Genomic DNA, 15,566 nt, shown 5'->3' with positions numbered 1-15,566 from the left:
TCTGACCCAGCCATTCCCTCCTGGTGGCCCCCCCTGGTGCTGCCAGCTTTCTCCAGGACTCCGCTGGTGGCAGGAGAGGCTGGCCTTGGCCCCAATGGGACTGGGACCTGCAATGTCACTGTGCAGGTCAGGTCAGAACAGGGGTGCTCCGTGACCCCCCAGACTCAGACCATCGTCCTCACTCCGGCCCCCCTCAGCTGGAGTGCTCCAGGGGCCCTCGGTGGGGGTGCTGCGTGTCCCGCACCCATCTTCGTGACAGCCTCTGCGGTGGAGACCAGCATGCCTGCCTCGGCCCGTGGGGGCTCCCAGGCCGGCAAGGGAGGCTTGGCCCCAAGCCTTCCACCTCCGGCTCAGCCCCCAGTCGCGCAGCTGACCACCGTCGTGCCCCCAGTCAGTCAACGCCAGGCCACAGCCTCACGGAGCTTCCAGGAGCCGGACCACGGCCTCGCCCCAGGACTCCTGTAACCCCAAGAGTGTTTACGAGAACTTCAGGCGCTGGCAGCGCTTCAAGTCGCTGGCCCGGAGGCACCTCCCGCACAGCCCCGACGCAGAAGCTCTCTCCTGCTTTCTCATGTGAGTGGCCTCGGCTCTCCCTCAGCCCTCACGCAGGCCCACCTTGGGGCGCGCACACAGGGCGGTGATCTAGGGCCGCTGGGAGGAAGGTCAGGGGCCGGGACCCTGCTCTAGGAAGGCACTTTCCGGTCCAGGACACCTTTCAGTCACGCATCTCAACTAACACTGGGGCGGTGTGTGTGTGTGGTGGGGGGGGGGGGGGGGGGGGGGGTTGTCCAGCCAACCTGTACCTTGCAGAGACATCACGGTGACAGTCGCTGGGGACTCACAGGCAGATAGGGTCCGGGTGTCAGAGGAGCGGCTGTGGTTTGGGTGCCGCACTCTTGGTCATCCTGTCTCCATGCAACCCGGGCCTGGGGCATCTCACGGCCAGGGGACCAGCCCAGCAGAGGAGACTTGGGACTTGCAGGGCCAGCAGAGGTCCTGTGCGGGCCCCACCCTCGCTGTCCCAGAGGATCCCTCAGAACTGGAGGGGAGGGAGCAGAGGTGGTGTAGGGGTGAGGGTGGGGGATCCTTCCTGCGGAGCTCTGACCGGGCAGGCCTGGCCTTGGCATCTGAGGTCCCTCCTGAACACGGGGTGATGGCATTTCCTGCCATTTCCAGGCTGGACTCATTGCTGGGCACCTTGATGTCCGCGAGTATTATTACAAGAGGCAGAGTCCAGAAGGACTGACTTCCCAGGCCACCCCGTCCCTGCTCCTGTCAGTGGACAGTCAGCCTGGTGCCCGGAGCCCAGGGCTGGTGTGGTGGGAGGCGGTGACCGTGGTGGTGGTGAAGAAGGTGATTTGCACACCCCGACACCCCCTGTCACCTGCCAGCACTCGTTCATGCTGGGTGGGGGACACGGGCTCCAGAGGATCCGGGGAGGAAGGCTGGGGGTGACCGGACTGCAGCCGGCCCCTGACCCCGACGCCTTACAGCACAGCCCGGTGCTACGGACCCTGGCGCGCCTGAAGCCCAAGATGACGCTGGAAGAGGGAGTGCGGCGGGCCGTGCAGGAGTGGCAGAGCAAAAGCAACTTTGACCGCTTGATCTACTACGAGATGGCGGGAAAGTAAGTCAGGTTCTCTGGCCCGGGGCTCTTGGGCGAGTGGGCCGGGGGCAGGGTCTGGCTATGCTGATGCTCGCTTGTCCCAGTGGGCCACCCTCCCCACCTCCCTGGCGGTTCCACCTTCCCTTGCTCTGGACCCACCCCTAGCTCCGCCAGAAGGTCTCAGGACGGGGTTGGGGATCCTGAGGCCTCCTCGCCTGGGGTCGGACTCCCTCCGACTCAACTCCCTGAGGGGGGGGTGGTGGAGGCGATGCGCCGGACAGCCCGCCTGCCTCCTCCTTGGTGGCCGGGGCCACGGCCGTCCCTCCAAGGCCCCGCCTCTCCCGGTCCCTCGACCTGCTGCTGCTGGCCCTGCTGGCTCCAGGGCTGGGCCCCCTCCTCAGTGCGGCCTGGGACTCCTCACCCCCAGGTTCATGGAATTCGAGATGGAGGAGGAGATGCAGATGCGGAAGTTACAGTGGGTGAAGGTGGCCCAGGGCCTGCCTCCCCCAGCGCCCCCGAAGCCTGAACGGCGGGGGCCCCCAGCCGCGGGAGCGGGCCCGCAGCCAGGTAAGGCCCCCACATCCCCATGACCGCGGGTGGCCAATGGCTGTGGGGGCCAGGGAAAGGCCTCTGTCCCTGGGTCGTGTCTGCTCCCACAAGGGGACATTGGTCGTTTGACCAGATCAGCCGGGGGTCTCAGCTGCCCTTTGTCAGGACGGGTATTGACCTGGTGAATTTCTTGACTCCTCGCCCCACGCCTGTCAGAGGACCTGGCACCAAGTGGGGAGTGGGGCTGTGGGGAGTGGGCCGTGGGGAGACCCCTGGAGGATCAGGGGGTCCGCCCTTGCTCACGTGGCTGGCTGTGAGACACTCCTCCTCCCCGCTCTGCCAGTCCCACGGTGCCCATAGCTTCCGGTGGCCCTGACCCAGCCCCCAGGGACATCAGTGTCCCCCTAACCCTGCCCTCCCGATGCTCTGCCCGAGCCGCTCACGCCTCCTCCCTCCTTCTCGCTCTGCCTCAGCGTGCGTTCCCAGGAAGGCGGGTTCCAGGGCCCAGCCCTCCCGCCTGCAGCCACACCGACCCCCGCGGCGCCGGCAGACCAAGGCGCCCAAGGAGATCCCTCCAGAGGCTGTGAGAGAGTACGTGGACATCATGGAGGGGCTGCTGGGGCCTGGCCGCTCAGCCCCGGGGGGCCCGGCAGGTGAATGGGGAGAGGACGGAAAGGAGCCACAGCAGGACGAGGCCGCGACCTCCCCGGACCCGGGTCTCCTGAGCTACATTGACGAGCTGTGTTCCCAGGAAGACTTCATCACCAAGGTGCGCTGGCCCGCAGCCTGGTGTCTGGAAGATTCCAGGGACTGGCACTCCAACGCCCAGTTCGGGGCTGAGCCCAGGCCTTTGGCATTAAGCGCTTTCCTTGTTCCTGGGCTGTGTGCGCATGTGTGCGTGCATCCTTGTGTACTTGCCACGTGCGTGCAGGCATGTGTGTATACTGCTGTGCGCGCAGGCGTGCGTACACACGTGGACGTGTGTGCCCACATGCCCAAGCATCGTGTTTGTGTGTTCGTGTGTGTTTGTGCATGTGCATACCCATGCGTGTGCGCATAGAGGCCTGTGCGTGTGCATTTGTGCCTTGTGTGGATGTCTTTGTGTATGTCTGCATGTGGTCCTGTGTGTCCGCTCACGTGTGTGTCGGCCTAGGGGTATGTCCTTTGGTGTCTGAGAGTGCACGTATGTTTTGGGGGGGTGTGTGTCTGTGTGCATGTCCAGGTTTTGTCTCTCTGTGTACACACATGTGTGAATGTGTGTGTGTCTGCACACATGCATGTCTGTGTGTGTGTGTGAGAGAGAGAGAGAGAGAGAGAGAGGCCAGTGACTGTATCGTGAAAACTTCTCCCACCGTCTGGAGAAGGATGGGTGTGTCTTCACTTTTCCGCATTTCCTGCCGACCCTCCTGGCTCACAGGGGGCTCCCTGCCAAGTCTGGCCCCAGCCTCTTTCCTCTGTCCCAGGTGGAGGCAGTCATCCACCCCAGCTTCCTGGCGGAATTGTTGTCCTCGGAACCACAGCTGGACCTCCTGGCCCTGGCTGAGAAACTGGAGCAGGAGGAAGGGCTCAGCCCCGCAGAGGTGAGCCCGGGGAAGGACGGGCTCCAGGCAAGCTGCGGGATGCAGGGGACCCAGGCGATGCAGGGGGAGGGAGTGGGGTCCCAGGTGAGCCCGAGGAGGGGACCCAAAACAGAGACCCACATGACTCTGTCCCCCTTTGCTTCTTGTGAATCACAGCACTGGGGAGGCCAGCGTCGGGGGGGGCACAGAGCAGAGAATGGGAATGGAAGATGGGCAGCCTGGGACGGGAGGGAGGGAGGGACTAGGGGGATGTCAGCAGAGCCACAGCCTCGTGGGTCACCCTCCCTGCCTCCCCCGGTGCCACCGTCCCATGCCCCCGTCTCACTGGCCTATGCTGGCCAGTCACTGTCCCCTCTTTCCTCAGCTGGTGGAGAAAAGACTGGCGGCCTTGAATACGGAGGAGGGTGTGCAGGCACCGCCACGTCTCTGCGCGGCCCGGTCGGGCCCCAGTGCTGAGCACGAGACCGGTCCCGGGATGGGGCTGGGGGTCAGCGACAAAGCCTGCCCAGCAGACACCGACGGCCAAGACCTTCAGAGGCATGGCCGAGCACAGAAACAATTGTCGGGGCCCGGAGCCTTTGCTCTCTGTCCCGGACGACAGGAGGCCCCTGCACCCAGGGCCCGACGGGTCCCCGCCCCTCCAGAGGGGCAAAGGTGTGCCGCCCCTGGACCGGGCCCCAGAGATGCCCCGCTTCTCAGAGAGGCCCCTCCTGCTAGGGACACTCGAGGGCTGGTGGATGGGTCCAGTGAGGACGAGGAGGAGCTCCCCAGCCTGGCCTTCCTCCTGGCCTCTCAGCACAGGCTGCTGCCCTGGAGGCTCTCCCAGAGTCCCGCTCCTGCCTCAGTCATCCCCAGCCCTGGCGGTTGGGGGCCGCAGGGGGCTCCACGGGCCCCCTCTCCTCAGAGAACAGGCCTCGGTCCGGCCACCGCCCCAGCTACAAAGTCCAGGAAGCGGGCTCTGTGTGAGGGTCCTGCCTCTGTGGCAAAGATGCCCCTGCCTGGGGCCAACCTCAGGGTGTCTGGGAGGCCAGCCTTGGCTGTGGGGCTGGTTCACCCCTCACAGCCTGCAAAGAGAAGGCGTGACTCCTTGGTCACAGGGAGGAGAAGGAAGCGTCACTGCAGCCAGTAGGGAGAAGTGGGCCTGCGCTCCAGGGCCGGCACTCCCCGCGGCCCCCCAAGGAGCCTAGGGGGTCCTTCTCAACCTGGTGCTGATCCTGGCTGTGGGAGGGAGGGGGGGGGGGGGAGGGGGAGAAGGAGGGAGGGAGGGAGGGAGGGAGGCAGGCCATGACTGTGGGGGTGGGGTGGCTGTAGCCCATTGAGGCACCTTGTGTAAATGGGGAATAAAGTTAAGTTTTCCGTTAACGCTCTGGGCCACTTCTTCCTACTGGCGTGTCGGCTGCCACCGGCGTGTGGGCTCCCCATCCCACGGGATGGAAGAGCCTGAGGGGCTTCCTGGGGCTCCCGTCACCATCCGGATCCCTGAACGTCCAGGGATGGGGAGCCCTCTGCACCACGACCGTTTTTGAGAATGAAGTCCGCAGACAGCCCCATCTTCCGGAGCTCCCTCTGCCTCCCCGAAGCTTCTGCCACGGGTCCGACTGGGCGGGGGGTCCTCAGCTCCTGCAGGGCTCCCTGTGCGGGGCCTGAGGAGATGGGCTCTGGGCCTCGGGCTCGTGGTAGCAGGAGTGTCTTCCGGTGCCATCGGGATCACCGAGCTGGGAGGGCCAGTGGGAGATCCGCCCAATTCCAGTGAGGATGGACATGGGGCACGGATGAGGGTGGGTGGGGGCACTGGCCACGGTGTGCACACAGGAACCACAGCGGTGGCGCAGGCGGCAAGTCCCGTGGCGGGATTTCTGGACAGATCGATGGAACAGAATGGAGAGCCCATAAATAGACCCTCAACTCTATGGTCAACTAACCTTTGACAAAGCAGGAAAGAATGTTGAATGGAAAAAAGACAGCCTCTTCAATACATGGTGTTGGGAAAATTGGACAGCCACATGCAGAAAAATGAAATTGGACCATTTCCTTACACCACACAGGAAAATAGACTCAAAATGGATAAAGGACCTCAGTGTGAGAAAGGAATCCATCAAAATCCTTGAGAACACAGGCGGCAACCTCTTCAACCGCAGCCGCAGAAACATCTTCCTAGGAACATCGCCAAAGACCACAGAAGCAAGGGCAAAAATGAACTACTGGGATTTCATCAAGATCAAAAGCTTTAGCACGGCAAAGGAAACCGTTAACAAAACCAAAAGACAACTGACACAATGGGAGAAGATATTTGCAAACGACATATCAGATAAAGGGCTAGTGTCCAAAATCTATAAAGAACTTAGCAAACTCAACACCCAAAGAACAAATAATCCAATCAAGAAATGGGCAGAAGACATGAACAGACATTTCTGCAAAGACATCCAGATGGCCAACAGACACATGAAAAAGTGCTCCGTATCACTCGGCATCAGGGAAATACAAATCAAAACCACAATGAGATATCACCTTACACCAGTCAGAATGGCTAAAATCAACAAGTCAGGAAATGACAGATGCTGGCGAGGATGCGGAGAAAGGGGAACCCTCCTACGCTCTTGGTGGGAATGCAAGCTGGTGCAACCACTCTGGAAAACAGCATGGAGGTTCCTAAAAATGTGCAAAATAGAACTACCCTATGACCCAGCAATTGCACTACTGGGTATGTACCCTAAAGATACAACTGTAGTGATCCGAAGGGGCACGTGCATCCGAATGTTTATAGCAGCAATGTCTACAATAGCCAAACTCTGGAAAGAACCTAGATGTCCGTCCACAGATGAATGGATCAAGAAGAGGTGGTATATATACACAATGGAATACTATGCAGCCATCAAAAGAAATGAAATCTTGCCATTTGCGACAACGTGGATGGAACTAGAGGGTATCATGCTTAGTGAAATAAGTCAATCGGAGAAAGACAACTATCATATGATCTCCCTGATATGAGGAAGTGGAGAGGCTACGTGGGGGGTTAAGGGGGTAGGAGAAGAATCAATGAAACAAGATGGGATTGGGAGGGAGACAAACCATAAGTGACTCGTAATCTCACAAAACAAACTGAGGGTTGCTGGGGGGAGGAGGGTTGGGAGAGGGGGGTGGGGTTATGGACATTGGGGAGGGTATGTGCTAAGGTGAGTGCTGTGAAGTGTGTAAACCTGGCGATTCACAGACGTGTACCCCTGGGGATAAAAATATAGGTTTATAAAAAATAAAAAATTTTTAAAAACCACATTGGGAATAAAGGCCATTTATGACAAGCCCATGGCTAACTTTGTACTCAATGGTGAATCCCGAAAGGTTTCCTCCAAGATCAAGACAAGAATGTCTACTCTCCCCAGTTCTATTCAATAAAGTATTAGAAATCCTAGCCAGAGTGATCAAGCAAAATGAGAAATAAAAGGCACGCAAATCAGAAGGAAGAAGTAAAACTATGTTTGTAGATGATACGATCTTAAATACAGATAATCCTAAAGACACCACCAACAAACGGTACTGATAAATTCGGTAAAGTTACAGGATACAAAAAATCAAGATTTCAGATTCAGTTATGCTTCTATACACTCGCAACCAAACATCTGAAAAAGAAATCAAAAAGAATTTCACTTGCAATAGCAACAAAAACAATAAAATACTTAGGAATAAATTTAACTAAAGAGAAGAAAGATCTAAACACTTAAGACAGTAAGATTTTGAGGCACCAGGGTGGCTCAGTGGGTTAAGCCTCTGCCTTTGGCTCAGGTCATGATCCCAGGATCCTGGGATTGAGCTTTCTGCTCAGCAGGAAGCCTACTTCCCCCTCTCTCTCTGCCTGCCTCTCCGCCTACTTGTGATCTCTGTCAAATAAATAAAATCTTTTTTTAGGGCGCCTGGGTGGCTCAGTGGGTTAAGCTGCTGCCTTCGGCTCAGGTCATGATCTCAGGGTCCTGGGATCGAGTCCCGCATCGGGCTCTCTGCTCAGCAGGGAGCCTGCTTCGCCCTCTCTCTCTCTCTGCCTGCCTCTCCATCTACTTGTGATTTCTCTCTGTCAAATAAATAAATAAAAAAAAATCTTTAAATAAATAAATAAATAAATAAATAAATAAATAAAATCTTTTTTTAAAAAGTAAGATTTTGGTGAAAGAATCGGAAGAGACAAACAAATGGAAAGATATGCCATCTTTCATGGATCAGGAGAATTAACATTATTAAAATATCCACACTACCCAAGGCCATTCTATTTTCCTTTTTTTAAAAAAATAACATTTTATTTCTGTATTTGACAGACAGAGATCACAAGTAGGCACAGAGGCAGGCAGAGAGAGAGGGGGAAGCAGGCTCCCTGCTGAGCAGAGAGCCCAATGCGGGGCTCCATCCCAGGACCCTGAGATCATGACCTGAGCCGAAGACAGAGGCTCAACCCACTGAGCCACCCAGGTGCCCCCCATTCTATTTTCAATGCAAACCCTATCAAAATCTCAATGGCATTTTTCACAAATAGGGAAAAAATCCTACAATTTGTACAAAGTCAGAGAAGACCACAAATAGCCAATGCAATATGGACAAAGAATAAAGCAGGGGGTATCAAACTTCCTCATTTCCAACTTTAAAACAAAATTACAAGAATCAGAACAGTACGGTACTGGCATTAAAAAAAGACACACAGTCTAACAGAACAGAGTAAATATCCCAGAAATAAACCCATGAATACAAAGTCAATGAATATTTGATACGGGAGCCAAGAATACTCACTGGGGGAAGGACAGTGTCTTCAATAAATAGTGTTGGAAAAACTGGATAATCACATGCAGAAGAATCAAGTTGGGTCCCTACCTTACTCCACTCACAAAAATCAACTAGAAATAGATTAAAGATTTAAACACAAGATCTGAAACTGCAAAACTCCTAGAAGAAACCACAGGGAAAAAATCATCTTGACATCAGTTTTGGCAACAAGCTTTTTGATACAACACCAAAACCAGCAACAAAATCATAAACAAGGGGCGCCTGGGTGGCTCAGTGGGTTAAAGCCTCTGCCTTCGGCTCAGGTCGTGATCTCGGGGTCCTGGAATCGAGCCCCGCATCGGGCTCTCTGCTCAAGCGGGGAGCCTGCTTCTCCCTCTCCCTCTGCCCGCCTCTGTGCCTACTTGTGATCTCTGTCTGCCAAATAAATAAATGAAATCTTTTTAAAAAAATGGACGTCAAACTAAACATTACTGCTTAAGCGAAGAAACATTCAACTAAATGGAAAGAGAACCTATAGTGAAAAGGGTTACTACTCCAAATACATAAGGAATTCATAAGACTCAGTAACAAACCTCCCCCCGAAAATAATCCAATTAAAAATGGTTAAAGGTGGGCGCCTGGGTGGCTCAGTGGGTTAAGCCGCTGCCTTCGGCTCAGGACATGATCTCAGGATCCTGGGATCGAATCCCGCATCGGGCTCTCTGCTCAGCAGGGAGCCTGCTTCCTCCTCTCTCTCTGCCTTCCTCTCTGCCTACTTGTGATCTCTCTCTGTCGATTAAATAAATAAAATCTTAAAAAAAAAATGGTTAAAGGACCTAAACACACAGTTTTTTTTTTTAAAGACATGCAAATGACTCCTAGGTATATGAAAAGATGCTCAATATCAATAATCATCAGTGAAATGAAAATTAAAAACATAGTGAGAAGTGATGGATATTAAGGAGGACACTTGTTATGAAGAGCCCTGGGTGTTACATGTCTGTAATGAATCACTAAATTCTGCTTCTGAAACCAATATTACATTATGTGTTAGATAACTCGAATTTAAATAAAAGTTGGAAGAGGAAAAACACCACACTGAGATATCACCTCATGCCTGTTAGAATGGCTATCATCAAAAAGATAAGAGATAACAAATGGAGAAAAGGGAAGCCCGTGCACCACTGGTGGTAATGTACACTGGTACAGCCACTATGGGGAAGAATATGAATGTTCCTCAAAAATTTTTTAAAATAGCACTAACATACGATCCAGCAATCCCACTTCTGGGTTTACCTCCAAAAGAAATGAAATCACCTCATCAAAAAGATAGCTCCGCTCTCATATTCACTGCAGCTTTCTCAACAGCCAAGATATGTAAACAACCCAAGTGCCCATCAACAGATACACAGATAATTACACACACACTGGAATATTCAGCCATGAAAGAGAAAGAAATTCTGCCATTTACAACAATATGGATAGACTTTGAGGGCTCTACACTAAGCGAACTGAGTCAGAGACAGACAAATACCATATGATTTCATTTAGACAGGGAATGTAAATAAGCTAAACTCATGGAAACCGAGCAGAATCGTTGTGATTGCCAGAAGCCAGAGAGCGGGAAAACAGGACAATGTTGGTCAAAGACATAACCTTTCATTTATAAGACAAGTAAGTTCTGGGGACCTAATTTACAACACAGTGACTATGTTTAACGATATTACATTGCTAAGAAGTAGATCTTAAATGGTTTAACTATTGAAAAATGATGTGAAGTGATGGAGGTGTTAATTAATCCTCTTGTAACAATCACTTTACAATGTCTAAGTGTACCAAAGCATCACACCATACATCTTAAGCAATGTTCTGTGTCAATTATACTTCAATAGCCATGGAAAAAACCAGTAGCCTACTTCTGAATCAATGCTATTGGCTTAGATGATCAGACCCATTCCCAACACAGTCTAGTGGAGGAAGACTCCCCTTGCTCACATTTGGGAAAATCCTCTGCCTTGGATGTTAGCCCATCATTTTAGTAACCCCTGGGGTCCCCAGCCCAGAAGCTAGTCCTGTAGGTCTCAGGAAAAAGGCTGATGAGATCAACCCTCCTGAGGAAGGCATGAAGTAGGGAATTATGGCCCCTGCAGACCTACACTATACCACCTTTAAGATGCTATAAAAATTTTAGTTGGAATGCCAAGGCAGCACACAGAGGACATGGCACAAAGTGGGAGCATCCAAGTACAACTGTGCCAAGAGCTGGTAGTGCCTTCTCGGGAAGAACCAGCTGTGTGGAAATACCAGTTGGGAAGCTGACAGCAGTGCAGAGGTAAGCCCCCTCTCCTGAACACGGAGTCATGCTGCTGGTTGTGCAAATTGTTCTAAAATCATACCCAGCATTTAATTTATAGAGGTGACTGAATGATGACATGGAGCACCAATGCCACTGAAAGCAGCATTCATTACTTGCATTTCTCCAAACAGGAGGGCACAGCATACCATGTACAGTCCCAGGGAAACACCAGGTTTGGGCACAAGGCAGAAACAGGAGTAAGGAGGAAGCCTAAGCCAGACCCTTTACCGGAGTGTCCATAGGAAAGGCAAAGCAGGGCGGAATAAACAGTCTAGGATTGCCTGGCTTGAACAGTTCTGGTGGGTTTTAGGCCATAGGGGTTGTCTCTTGTTGCCTGGTGTCTAACCCTGAGATGATTAAGGTCAGGAGGAGTACTGGCTTAGTGTGTGAGAATCAGGTAATGGGGTAATAGGGGCCACAAGATAACATGAATGTTGAAGGAGCATCCAACTGTACAGCATACATCCCTGAATCCTTCTGCATAAGGAGAAGCCAAGAGGTGCCTGGGTGGCTCAGTGGGTTAAAGCCTCTGCCTTCGGCTCAGGTCATGATCCCAGGATCCTGGGATCGAGCCCTGCATCGGCTCTCTGCTCAGCAGGGAGTGAGCTTTCCCCTCTCGCTCTCTGCCTGCCTGCCTTTCTGCCTACTTGCGATCTCTGTCTGTCAAATAAATAATTTTTTTTTAAATAAGAAGAAGCCCCAAATCACTAACATTAATGGGGATATTCTTTGGCCCCAAAGAATGGATGAACCAATTAGGAGCAACATGGTCATTCACAATGACCAGGCACACATACAAAGACTATAGCCACAGATGCCCTGCAAACAGTGCATGTAGAGACTCCATAAACATACCCACCAATGCCTGAATATCCTTGCTTCACACACACCACAGCCACACACACCAGTGGTAAATACTGGCGAATGCTTCCTAAGATGCTCCTTAGGGGTACGTGGTAAAGCATTAATCTGTATCATTTAGCAATTCACCTGGTGTTAATATTCTCGGCATGACTAATTCCACCTCCAGTCACAGAACTAGGAAGAGATATGCACCATTCACTATCCCAAGCTACTACAAGCCAGTTCCATCACACCTTATCCCCTTTCATAGGAACATGTGCACACAGTCCACTGGTACCCCAACTAATACCCTGAACTCTTACCCTGAACAAACAGAAACACACTACGTATGTCCAGGATACATCTCGGGATGTACAGTCTTCCATACACCTAAACACATACAGTTGCTAGCTGCACCCTGAATACACACATAAACCTCTTCTTACTGACTAGATTTTTACAGAAAAAATCCTACCCACCTCAGATACTCACATGCCATGCCTACACCTCTATACACACATGCCCACACACAAACAAACAGCTAACATGTTACCCACAAGCTTACAATAAATAGCCTAAAAGGACAGGCTCTCAAAATATACCACATATACAGTTGTTTCATGAACCACCCAAAAATACTCCCACAATCTCACACCTCTAAAATGCACACACTCTACAGTTTCTGAAAACACACACAACCTACACACACTGTTTCCAAATAGACACACCGAACATCCGCATTTTGTAGAATACATACCTCCTAAGCCACCAATGAACCCAAATACACACACAGCCTCAATCAACCTAACTTACCCAATCCATAAAAGAATACCCCCACAAACACTAAAAGCATGCATATAAGCAACCCCACCGACTTCTTCAACCACTACATTCAGAAGTTACAGAAGTGGATCCCTAAACCCACAAACATACATACTCACAGACTAGCCATGAATATACATACACCCTTCACACTCAGATGTACTCAAAACACCAACAGCCCTTGTACCCTACACTCATGACCCTTACACACCCATGAACACAAACACACATCCACTCCCCCAATCTCCAAATAGCCATTACCCAAAACACTATACACCATCCTCACATTTCTAGAATACAATGTTACCACCACAATCCCCAGACATTCCAAAAAGTGTACAAAAACCCGAGCATACTCCAAAGAAAATCACTTTGACTATTCCTGACAACCCCAAATCCTATGAATAACCTTATATATAATTCACCCACGTGCTGCTAAATGGAAACACAAACCCGTAAACACTCCTACAACACAAGGAAACATCTCTAGCACATCATATATTAATACATGTAAAACCCTTTCAGGTCCCAATTTATCTTTTTTTTTTTTTAAGATTTATTTATTTATTTGACAGAGATTACAAGTAGGCAGAGAGGCAGGCAGAGAGAGAGAGAGGAGGAAGCAGGCTCCCTGCTGAGCAGAGAGCCCGATGCAGGACTCGATCCCAGGACCCTGGGACCATGACCTGAGCCGAAGGCAGCGGCTCAACCCACTGAGCCACCCAGGCGCCCTCAGGACCCAATTTAAAAAGGATTTCAAACGTCCACATTTCCTTAATACTCACAAAACCATATTCCATACCCCCAGTACCTGCAAATAAAATCCAACTCCCCTGTATAAACGTATCTCATTACTGTATCAGTACAAAAGTACTCCCAGATATGTGCTCATAATCCTCTAATGAAAAATGCAAATATGTGCCATAAACATATTTATCCCACCTGCCATGATCCATGAACACAAAAACAAACACACATTTCTCATACCCCCCCAATATACCCCAAATTACCCAGCATGCTTCAAATATGAAAACATACCACCTTATACCCCCAAACACACATGAAGCTCCACGTTACCCACATACACATAATCACTCTCAACTACTCAGTAACTCCACCATCTTCCAGAACACAGAATAAGTCTGCAGCTTACCCACTCACCATTCACACACCAACCCATTCATTTGCACGTATGGGACACACCACCAATCCCGGAAGTCACACACTTGCCCTTACACCCCCAGATATGTGCTCACAGCTCCTGAAAATCACCAAAAAAAATGCATGGACCAGACAGTGTGCCCTGAATGCACAGAGGATCCATCTGGAATGGATGATGACATCAAAATGTCAACCTTAAAAATAAAATAGCCAGTCAGTTTCCCAGCAGAATGACTTCATTCAGGACCAGCAGAGGAAGCGCAATTTGGAACACGGTAACTACGACAAAGAGTAGGCAGGGCAGAGAACAAAGGAGAGGGGCTTGTTGTTAGAGAGGAAAGGGGTAAGCTGGGAGGTGGGGGTCTGAACCAAAGTTCACTGGGGAAGATCAAGAGTTCAGGTTGGGGGCAGCTTTTCATTCGCGGGGCTGCTGCTGGGCAAGGAGAAAGATCGTCCACCGCTGGAGAAGTCAGGAACGCTTTTTCCGACTGGCTCTACAAATGGGAGTGAGTGGTAGTGCCTGAAGCTTCCACGTCCCTAGTAAATAGGGTTTCCTTTACTCATTTCCACAGAAAATATTTAAACAGACGCTATGCCAAAAATAATACCCCTTCCAAACCTGACATTACACACCACCTGCCAACATTCACAGGGCTCACACCCAGACACAGACATTCCCAAAGTCCTAAATCACAAACGCGTTACTCAAACACCTTGAGTTACAACTCCAGCCCTCTCAGTAAACTTAACTGCCCTCACCCTCAGAAAAACACACTCAGGGCTCCCTGTGAGCCCCAAATAGCCACAGAGACCTCACCAACCCACACATGAGGATATCCCAGTCAGATTCCTACCATCTAAAAACGCAAATAAACCTCACACTAGCAATTCATTAAACATAATCCCAGGAGACTCCTATAGGACAGGCACAAAACCACCCACGGCCACCAAGTTCTACAATCCACCAGAGACCACCAAGACCCATAAACCACATTTCCTGATACACACCACGAACCCCCAAACAAGTGCAGAATCTCAACAACCCGCCAACACACAGACATACATCTTGCACTAGAAACATCCCCACACAGTCCCTTCAGTCCCAGAATGCGAGCAGACACCGCCTTAAGTCCCCAATGAACACGCAGCAGGGGGCTGGCCAAGCCATCACACGCAGAACCAGCTCTCCCCAAAAGTGTGTAACAGAGTCAAACACACACACACACACACACACTCTCTTGATCGGAACCACGGGACGGAGGTGCAGCACCGATTTCCCAGCAATCACACAGCTGCCCCCCTCTTCTCTGTAAATTCCGCGGACCAATGGGGACCTCCGGCCGTCCCTGGTTTTCGCTTCGCTCCTCCATCAGCCCACCCGCGCTGCACGCACCTCGCCACAGCGCCTACACTCACACCGGAGCCACCACCCCGAATCGCCGCCGACCCGCTCCACACACCAGGCCCCGGGACGCGGAGGTGACCAGTGCGAAGCCTGGACCCCAGAGCCCCGGACGAGACCCCGGACCCGTGGGCCCCCAGTACCCCAGACCCGCAAGCGCGGACCCCAGACCCCGGCGGCCCTGAGTGTCCTGGACACCCGAACTCAGACCCCACTATCCCCGAGCACGGAAGCCAGACCCTCCTGTCCCCGGGACCCCAGATGCCCGAAGGCAGACCCCGAATCCCCGAGCACAGACCCCAAGCCCTCGGCCCCCCATACGCCAGACCCAGTGCAGAACCCAGCCCCGCGGGCCCCTGGCTCCCCAAACACCAGAGCACAGACCCCCAAGTCCCCCAGCACGGTCCCCGGTAGCCCAAACCCCCCCGACACCGACCCCAGGCCTACGGGCCGCCCGGACCCCAGGTCCCCCAGTGTGGACGCCAGATCGTCCGCACCCCAAAA

At 52.3% G+C, this 15,566-nt stretch overlaps 1 protein-coding gene across 1 annotated transcript; it reads left to right on the top strand.

Moving 5' to 3' along the window:
* On the top strand, positions 1–4,967 carry LOC123387533 (NUT family member 2G-like; the record flags this gene model as incomplete). Its single annotated transcript, XM_045065111.1, is given in 7 exon segments — positions 1–372; positions 374–573; positions 1,499–1,627; positions 2,034–2,173; positions 2,629–2,924; positions 3,619–3,735; positions 4,100–4,967. Coding segments are annotated over 7 exon segments (2,019 nt in total), but the record flags the coding sequence as incomplete, so codon positions are not given.
* Positions 4,968–15,566: the final 10,599 nt, after the last annotated feature.

The sequence above is a fragment of the Mustela putorius genome, unplaced genomic scaffold, assembly GCF_011764305.1.
Source record: "Mustela putorius furo isolate JIRA1106 unplaced genomic scaffold, ASM1176430v1.1 tig00003854_pilon_pilon_pilon, whole genome shotgun sequence".
Lineage (NCBI taxonomy): Eukaryota > Metazoa > Chordata > Mammalia > Carnivora > Mustelidae > Mustela > Mustela putorius.
The sequence above is the reverse complement of the archived record's forward strand: the minus strand, read 5'-3'. Positions and strand labels throughout refer to the sequence as shown.